General features: G+C 36.2%; 1 protein-coding gene across 1 annotated transcript; it reads left to right on the top strand.

Annotated features, from left to right (window-relative positions):
• The first annotated feature begins 7903 nt into the window (after positions 1-7903).
• On the top strand, positions 7904-8938 carry LOC123241190 (olfactory receptor 52I1-like). Its single transcript, XM_044668894.1, has one exon. The coding sequence runs from the start codon at positions 7904-7906 to the stop codon at positions 8936-8938; it is 1035 nt and encodes a 344-aa protein (XP_044524829.1).
• Positions 8939-10312: the final 1374 nt, after the last annotated feature.

Raw genomic sequence — 10312 nt, 5'->3', positions numbered from 1 at the left:
TATTTTTAATTATATGAGCTTTGAGATCTTACCAGATCCCATATATTTGATTGTGGCCTTTAAATAGATAACTTTCAAATATATATATTCACACTGAGCCTTGGTTTTAGACCTAGTTCTAACAGCATCATCAGTAGACTATTGGACACTTCTAGCTGAATGTTTTATCGGTATCTGAAACTCCTCAATACTTTCAAAACAGAACTCATTGACTTTTCCAACTAATTCTTTCTCTCATCCCCTGACTTCTCTATTTTGGTTAGGTGTACTATAATTCTTCCTTTCACCTAGGCTCACAATTTCACTTTTATCTTCAATTCTTTACTATCCTTCTCTCCAATATCCTATACTCTTGCCAGGTCTTTTGATTAAATATCCTCAACATTTCCCATTCATTTTCTCTACTTCTATCAAAACCATTCTGTGCCAATTCTCATCTGGACTATTTTAATAATATAATTACATCACAATGGAGAAAGATTGGATTCATGGAGATTCTACTGTACATAGTTGCCAAATTATTTCTGCTGTTCTGATCTGATCACCTCACTACTCTTTTCAACAAGTTTCTGTGGTTTCCTATTACTTTTAGAAGAAAATATAAAATTCTTCATTAGCATTTAAAACTTCACAAAATCCTTGCATCAGGTTTCTTTTATAATGTCCTGAAATAGAAATGTATGTGTTACTAATAGCAAGAATATTCCCTGGTGGGGACAAGTAATAAAAGGGAAGCTAGGTGATGTAGTGGATAGAGTGCTGGGCTTGGAGATAGGGAGCCCCATTTCCCAAGTTCAAATCTGGTCCCAGGAACTAACTAGTTATGTGACCCCAGACAAATTACTTAACCCTGTTTGCCTCAGTTTCCTCATATTTAAAATGAGCTGAATAAGGAAATGACAAATTGTTCTAGAATCTTTGCCAAGAAAACTCAAAATGGGGTCACAAAGGATCAAATGGCTGAAAATGACTAGCACAAACCGGTGCTTGGGGCCACAGTAAATCAGGGGACACTGGCCACAATTCCAAAGTAGGAAAGAGTGCTTATGGTTACTCACAGAAAAGAGCATAAGTTGGGATAGTATTAAACACAACTTTTCTTACAACTTTTCTGCCTTGGAAGAACTGAAAGCTTTTAGATCCTCAGAACCAGCTGCATTAAGGACCTGAAGCTTGTAACAGTGCTCCATTCATCACAGTTACAGAGCCCAACTCTGACAGTATTCTAAAGTAAAAGGAATGAAAAAGACTGGAAAGTAGCAAACAACAAAAACTCAAATGTAAAATTATTTTTGTGACACAGAAGACTAAAATGCAAATTCAGAAGAAGACAACAAAGTCAATAGTGCTGCATCAGAAGCCTCCAAGAAAAATGTACATTGGTCTTGAGCCCCAAATGAATTAATGGAGATCAAAAAGGATTTAAAAAATCAGATAAGAAAGGTAGAAGAAAAATTGGGGAGAGAAATGATATAGGAAAATCATGAAAAAAGTCAATATCTTAGTAAAAGAGGAACAAAAATACTGAAGAAATTAATGAATTAAAAAAATAGAATAGGTTAACTGGTAAAAGAGGAACAAAAATTCACTGAGGAAAAGAGCTTTTTAAAAAATAGAATTGGCCAAATGGAAAAGGAGATACAAAAGCTCACTCAATAAAGTTGTTTCCTAAATATAATTACACAAGAAGAAGCTAATGATTCCATGAAATGTCAGTAAACAATCAAACAGGGTCAAAAGAATCAAAATAGAAGAACATGTGGACTATCTCACTGGAAAAACAATGGACCTGCAGAAAATGTAAAATATTTGAAGGTTTAACTCTAAGACATACCTAGGAACTACAAGAATCCAATTATGAAATACTTTTCACACAATTGAATATAGATCGAAACAATTAGAGAGACATTAATAGCTGATGGTAGGCTGAGCCAATGTAATAAAAATAGCAATTCTACCTAAATTGGCTTGCTTTAGTTTCATAACAATTAAACTACCAAAAATATTTCATAAAGCAAGAAAAAGAATAACAAAATTCTTCTCGAATAAGAAAAGGTCAAGAGAATCAATGAAAAAACGTGAAGGAAGGTTGCCTAATAGTTCTAGATATCAAACTATATTATCATGTGATAATCATCAAAACAATCTGGTAGTGCCTAAGAAATGGAATAGTTATCAGTAGAATAGATTAAGTATACAATATGCAGAGGTAAATTTCCACATTAGTCTAGTATTGATAAACAACAAAGATCTAAGCTTTTGGAGCAAGAATGCTCAGAAAATGGAAATCAGTTTTCTAGAACCTAGACATATACCAACATTTCATATTATATTTTTAGAATGTCAAAGTAGGTGCATAATTAAGGTATAAAACTTAGACATAAGCAAATTGGAGAAACACAGACAAATTACCTATCTGATATATGTATAAGGAAAAATTTATAACTTGATACTTCTAATGCATCAATATTATTCTATTATGGTTTGTATTTTTAGATTTCTCGTGACCTCGAAAAACTTAAAGTGACATATTTTTCTTTGTATATTTGGGTCTTGAACCTAGTAGGCCTTCAGTGAAGAAGAATAGGAAGTGTGTGGGAAAATTCCATTAAGGAATATTTAAAGTGGAGTGGGGAGTTAGTGAATCTTTTTGTTGAGAACTAGAAGGCTTGTGTTCTAGCTCAAGCCCTGCTGCTAAATAAATCAAAATTGTTCTTTCTAGACATAAAAAGAACCTAAATTCTCAGTGTTGGCCTCTAAATGCTTGTTGTTTCAAAGATGCCAAACCCCCAGCTTCAGTGAAAAAGCACTGAATAAATTTTGTACTTTCTAACTGTTCTGAAACCTTAATAGTTTGGAAAGAAGGATGAAGCCCGTGACGTAAAATTTTAAATTTCCTTCCCTCTCTAAGGTCTAATCATCTTGGAGGAAACTGAGAAGGGAGCAGGACTTCTGGATGAATGGTGTGTCCCATGCTGTTCAGCTGCTCAAGTCTCTTTTCTTGTACTGGTGTGGGAAATTTCAAATCAGGCTCTGAGGACAAAAGGGAAGAATGCTTCATTGGTCACCAAGGGTACTCTAAGACTTAAAAGATTCTGGTTTATTAGCTCCCCAGTGGTACTAGGGGTTTGTGGATGTATCATCACTTCTTTTCTTGCTGTGGAATACCCAGGGCTCCCCTTCCTCCCCTTAATCAGTCCCATAGAGCTCAGTCTAGGATCAAATAATCAAGACTGATTAAAGCTGGAAGTCACCCAAGAGATCACCTCCAGCACCTCATTCTGCAGAAGATGAAATGGAAGCTTGGAGAATGAATATGATTTGCTTAAGAATATAAAGCAAATCCATGGTGGGGTAGGATTGAGTCATGGGGTCTTTGAACCCAACCAATGTTCTTTCTTGTACATTTTCCTAATTCTTCTTTTCAGTTTTCTGGCCCTCAGGGAGAAAAAAAAAAGAGTCAGACACTGAAGGGAAAGTTAAGCATAGGGTTGGTATTCTTGAGGAAGAGGTTTGGGCTCTCTGGAGACAAAGAGAACTGGTGTAACAAGCCAGGTATCTGTGGAGTAGGGATGCCCTAGGGACTGGTGAGTATTATAGGAAGGATAAATCTCTTTTTTGGAGGCTTCACTAAAGGTAATGAGTCCAGGCCTGTACCCATTCCATTTGTGTCTCATTACACACCTAGACAGATGGTATAAATTCTTACTTCCTCAGAGTAGCAATTGTAGGATTCCTTCAAGGAGATCCTTTGTAGGAAGATGAAATGTGGATATTGTATGAGGTAGGTAGCTGGGCTGAAGGTCTGGGGTCATGCTTAATGGGGATCTCAGATTGGAGGTCTCTTAGATGTCACCTTTGGGAAAACGCCAACTCTTGAACTTGTGGCTTTATAATTCTGGGGTATAGAGATGCTACTAGCCATGGTATTCCTGGCTTTATCACTTTCCATCTCTGGACCTTTGTCCCATCTATAAAATGGGGGGATTAGCTGTAGGCACTTCTTGCCAAGTACTAGTGAGCAAGATGACTTTAAGCAGGTCTCCTTATTCTGAATCTAAGGCTCTTTCCCTAAGTTGGAAGGGCCTTTTATGGATTATTTACTCCAACTTTTCACATACAGTCAGAACACCCTTTAAACCTTTTTTTGATATATGGCTACTTAACCTTTGTTTGAATTCTTTCACTGATGGGAATTCACTTTCAAAACTTAATTTCTTGGTTACAGAAACTTCCATCTTTAATTGAACTTAAACATGCTGTCTTTAATTGGCATAATTAAAAAAAATAATCAGGAAAAAAAGGAAAGAACCTATATGTCCTAGAGTATTTACAGCAGTTCTCTAGCTGGTGGAAAAGAACTAGAAAATGAGAAAATGTTCATCAATTGTGGAATGACTAAATAATTCATGGTGTATGTTCATGATGGACCTCCTTTCACTATTCAAGAAACATTTCTTAAGCACATACTCTATGTACAGTTGCATGATGGACACTAGGCATAACAAAGATAAATATGATATTGTTTCTTAAGGACTTTATAATATGATAGGATGCTTAATTACAGTAATAAAAATAGAATGAAATAAGGGCAAAAAAGTCATCCTTTAAATTCTTACATCTGATGCCTACATAAAATTTATGTGATAATCTTTTTTAAATATTAAAAAAATAAAATTTAATCCATCTAACCTGAAGAAGAGATGAATTGCAGGGATTCTTAATATGAGATTCCTGAGCTTGGTTTAAAAAGATTTTGATGGCTATATTTCAATATAATAAATTTCCATTATAACCTAATGCATTTTATTTTTATTTAAGAAAGTGTCAATAGGTTTCACCAGACTGCCAGTGGTGTCCATACTATAAAAATGTTCAGAATTCCTGAAAGTATAAAAGTAATTTAGAAAATACACTTACTTCTGATGATCTCATTTATATAAAGCCAGGTGTTCTGGTCACGTGGGTCTTAGAATGTGCTTTCCAATAGACCTTGCAGAATCATCTTTGATCTGATTAATTTCTTCAAGGAAATCAGGACAAGAAATGAAAATTCCCCTATTAGATATCATTCTGTTTATTTGTCCTCTAGTCTCAGTGGACCGACTCTTGCACAATGTTAGCTAAGGTGACCTGAAAAATTCATGATTTTACTACAAGTTCCAAAAGGAACCGAACAAATAAAATATATCAAAGCAGTCCAAAAGGCAGTTAGTATAGTGTGGTAGAGATGTCATGTGATTTAGCCAAGTCACAGAAAAAAGCATAGTTCCTAGGACTCCAAGTTGATGCAACCCTTTTTGACTTACGTTATGTGCCATATAGAATTTAAGAAATGCACTTTTTAATATCCTACCTTACTGTTTTATGTCAAGCTTGTGACCTGTTATTATTGAACTATAGTTGAAAATGATAATTGTCCTTTTCTTTTTAAAGGAAGAGAGGAGCTCCTAGTAGCTCTAGACTGGTGAACTTGGCTTCAATTCTGCCAAAATTCATGCTGAATAGGAGACAAGTATGATGCGGCAATTCAAAAAACTGCTGTGATTCTAGATTTCATTGACAGGCATAGAATTCTGAACAGAGGGTGTAATAGTGGCACTGTTGTCCTAGTCTGATCACATCTGTGTTGTTATGTTCTATTATTGGATATACCAGCTAGATGGTTCAGTTGATAGAGTGCCAAGCCTAGGGTCAGGAAGACCTGAGTTCAAATCTGACTTTAGACTCTTATTAGCTGTATAACCCTAGGTAAGTCACTTAACCCTGTTTTTCTCAGTTTACTTATCTGTAAAGTGAGTTGGAGAAGGAAACTGCTCCAGTACCCTTGCTAAGAAAACCCCAAATGGGGTCAAGAAGAAGTGGAGATTACTGAAATTAATGAATGACAATAGCCTAGAATATTATGCTGGTTGATTAGTCAGTCAACATGTATTCATTAACAATACTTAGTATTTATATGGCACTTCGAGGTTTGCAAAGTACTCTATAAATACAATATAGCATTGTAATTGCATCTACCTCAGAGCAACCCTGGGAGGTAAGTGTTATTATTATTCCATTTTACAGATGAGAAAACTGTAGTAAATAGATGTTAAACGACTGGCCCAGGGTCATGCAGGAATTTCTGAGGAAAGTTTTGCACTCATCTATTCCTGATTCCCAAATCCAATATTCGAGCCATTGTGGTACTTAGCTGCCTTCTTATGCTATATTCTAGGCACTGTGACAAGTGCTGAAAATACAATGTTGGTAATTGGAAGTAAAGCATAATGCTATTGCATTACATTATATGTCACCTTCCTGAGTTCAGGTCTGGGCTCAAACACTAGGTGTGAGATCCTGGGCAAGTCACTTAAACCTATTTACCTCCATTTCTCATATGTAAAATGAAGTGGAGGAGATGGTGAACCAATTCTGTATCTTTGCCAAGAAAACCTGAAATGGGTTCATGAAGAGTTGGACATGACCAAAATGAACAACAAAAATGTATGTGTGTATGTATGCATACACTTGCACTATATTGACCTGAAATTTATTAGAATTTAGTTCCCTGATGGCAAAGATTTTCCCTTTTGTCTTTATATTCTTAGTGTTTAGTACAGTGCGTGACATACAGCAGGTAAATGCTCCTTGATTGAAAATTTTTATATGAACTTTAGATTTGGGGAGCACCAGTTTCAGAATTTTTTCAGAATTTCAAATTTCAAATTCAGAATTTCAATTTCAGAATTGAATTTCCTCTCCTTTCCTACCATGGATTGCAAGACCAAATGTCTTTAGGATACTGGATCCTGGAGGCAGTAAAATCTGGGTTCCAAAGCTGCCTTTTATACTTAGTATATAGCTGTTAGTCACTTAATTTCTTAGCCTCAGACTCCTCATCTGCCCAAATAAGGATAATAAGATGGTTGGATTTGGAGTTAGATAAACTAGACTTAAATCCTAGCTTTTATAGCTATTAGTGTGGGACCTTGAAAAAGTCACTTAATTTTCTATAACCCATTTCCTTATATAAAAAATAAGAAGTATGGACTAGATAACTTCCAGGGTCCCTTCTAGCTCTAAGTCTATGATGCCAAGATTCTGTGATCAATAACATAGATGTAAGTGATGCTCAAAAGGGATAATATATTTAAGACTCTTTGCAAACTTTAAAATGCTATGTAAAAAGGAAATCCTAAGGGGCAACTAGGTGTCTTAGTGGTTAGAAAGCCAGATCTGCAGATGGGAGGTCCTGGTTTCAAATCTGGTCTGAGACACTTCCCAGCTGTGTGACCTGGGCAAGTCACTTAACTCCATTGACCTAAGCACTACTTCTCTTAGGCTTTGGAATTGATATTTAGTATTGCTTTTAAGACAGAAGATAAGGGTTAAAAAAAAGCCAATCTGGCTATAATTATTGTTTGTTTAGACATAGAATAATACAATAGAAATGCTAGACCAAATAAAAGTTAGTTTTATTTCCCTTACCTCACACCTCATTGTTTTTCTAGACCATAACTATATATAGTCATATATTTATAAAATCAATTAAATATATAGTCATATACATATAAATATAGTCATATATATAAAATCAATTAAATATATAGTCATATACATTTATATAGAAATATAGTCATATATAATATATTTATACACATAAATATAGTCATATATATAAAATCAATTAACTATATAGTCATATATATTTATATACATATAAATATAGTCATATAAAATCAATTAAATATATAGCCATATATTTATACATATAAATATAGTCATAGATAAATAAAATCAATTAAAATAAATCTATAAATATGTATGTATATATATACATATATATATATATATTTTTGTTGTTGTTGTTGTTGTTGTTGTTGTTGTTTCACCCTATAGGAAGAAAACCATTCCAGCGATGCTGGATCCACTGTCCAACCACACTTCTTTTCTTCCTGCCACCTTCTTCCTCATGGGTGTCCCAGGTCTTGAGGAAGCTCACCTTTGGCTGGCAGCCCTTCTCAGCACTATGTACACTGTGATCCTCATGGGGAACAGCCTCATCATGACTGTGGTCTGTGTAGACCCTGCACTTCACGAGCCCATGTATTATTTCCTGTGTGTCTTGGCTGGTGTGGACATCATCATGGCAACTTCTGTGGCTCCAAAGATGCTGAGCGTCTTCTGGTCAGGCAATGGCATCATTGGCTTCACTGCCTGCTTCACCCAGATGTACATTGTTCATACGGCCACAGCCATGGAGTCAGGGTTGCTGTTAGCCATGGCTTTTGACCGCTATGTGGCCATCTGCAAACCCCTCCATTATAATACCATCCTCACGCCTCAGAAAATCCTGGGCATTAACGCAGCCATTGTGTTGAGGGCCACCATTGCTTTGATACCTCTGAGCTGGATGGTGAGTAGTCTTCCCTATTGTGGCTCCCACAGGATCCCCCACTCCTATTGTGAGCACATGGCTGTGGCCAAGCTGGCATGTGCTGACTATATGCCCAGCAGCCTTTATAGCTTGATTGGCTCCTCTGTTGTTGTGGGCATCGATGTAACCTTCATTGCTACCTCTTATATTCTGATCCTTCAAGCTGTATTTAGTCTTTCTTCCCAGAAAGCAAGGCACAAAGCCCTTAGCACTTGTGGCTCTCATGTAGGGGTCATGGCTCTCTATTATCTGCCTGGTTTAATTTCCGTCTATGTGGACTGGGTTGGGAAGGATATGGTGCCTATGCATACCCAGGTACTGTTAGCTGACTTGTACCTAGTCATCCCACCCACCTTGAATCCTATTATCTATGGCCTGAGAACTAAAAGGATCTGGGATAGGTTGAGGAATCCACTAGTCACCAGCTTTCCTGGGCACCACTTTGTGAACCCCCAAAAGGATAGCAGACCAAAGCAAGTATTTGTAATGGGAAATAGATCCACAGAAGGAGTGTAGATTCTGAAGCAAATGAGGATTTGTTAAAGTCACTTTCAAATCATTCTTTCTCAACTGGACTGGTCACCTATGTAGATAAGAATGACAATTACTCATTGTGGTACAAAAAGCTCCCAACGTCCTATTTTTGCCTGTGCCTGAAATTCTAACATTGCATTTTTCTGTATTTTTAAAGCCTGTTCATCTTCAAAAATCTGTTCTGAAAAAGCAAAGACCCTTGACAGAAGTATAAGAGAGACACTTGATAAAGCTTTGTTTATCTAATCACTTCCTATCTTGAGAAGTAGGTGAATTCCATACTTATTGTTACCAAATAATTTCTTATGTTATATCATGACAGTAGGTGTTTTTAACTTTTTTTGGGGGGAGTTGGGGGAGGATTATTAAGGTTCTTATTGATAATCTGGTGAAATCCAAGGACTGTTTTTTTTCAAAATGCTGCTTTCAAATGCATAAAACAAAATACAAAGGACTCTGAAAGAAATCATTTAAAATAAACATAGATTTTTTTACTCATTTCAATTCCACGGACCCCCTGTAACTAACCATGGATGCTCTGGGCAGGTCCATGGCCTCAAATTAAGAACACTTGCCCTTTAGGATGTTATTTTATGCCACTAAAAGCTTACATTGTTTTTAAGCAAAACTGTCTAGGGGTTTCTGTCCAGTATAGATATATTCTACTCAAATAGAAATTGCAGACCTTTTGCATATGTTATAGAATGCAAAAGCATTTAATAAGGTACTATGTTCCAAGCATTCTGCTAAGGGCTGATGATATAAATTTAAAAATCACAGTCATACCTGTACTCAAGAAGCTGACCTTCTACCTTTATTATAAATGGAAAGACCAGGTTTTGCTTAGTTTCTTGCAGATAAAGAAACAGAGCAAATAGCAAGATCTAGAAGACTGTATAAAGATATGGTAAAATAGATGGAACCTCTCTAAGAGGATAGTGAGTCCTATCTGCCAATGGGAAACTGCCAACTGAAGTCAGCACCTCTATTAGCAGCCATGCCAGGAAGACTTTTCCATTCCCCAAACCAAGCCCATTTCCCATTTCCCATTGAGGAAATCCCTCCTCCCCCATCTCCCAATGGAGGTGTCTATTCTCAACTGAATGCTGACTGCCACCTCCTTTTCCTGTTTTTTAGAGGCATTACAAAGCTCCAATCCACTCTAACCCTTAGTTCCCCAATCCATCTTCCATGTCATTACTTCTCAAGATCCTTGGGATCTTACCTTTTAATCAGGTACTTTTAAAAAATCTCCCATGAAACTGAACTCTTTATGCATTGTCCCATTTGATCATAATGTGGACTCCTTCAGGATAGGGAGGGTCTTGATTTTTTATTTGTATCTTTAACACAATG

Source organism: Gracilinanus agilis, chromosome 3, assembly GCF_016433145.1.
Source record: "Gracilinanus agilis isolate LMUSP501 chromosome 3, AgileGrace, whole genome shotgun sequence".
NCBI classification, from domain to species: domain Eukaryota; kingdom Metazoa; phylum Chordata; class Mammalia; order Didelphimorphia; family Didelphidae; genus Gracilinanus; species Gracilinanus agilis.
The sequence above is the reverse complement of the archived record's forward strand: the minus strand, read 5'-3'. Positions and strand labels throughout refer to the sequence as shown.

Coding starts and splice junctions, on each gene's coding strand:
- LOC123241190 (XM_044668894.1), top strand. CDS start 7,904: ATGCTGGATCCACTGTCCAACCACACTTCTTTTCTTCCTGCCACCTTC.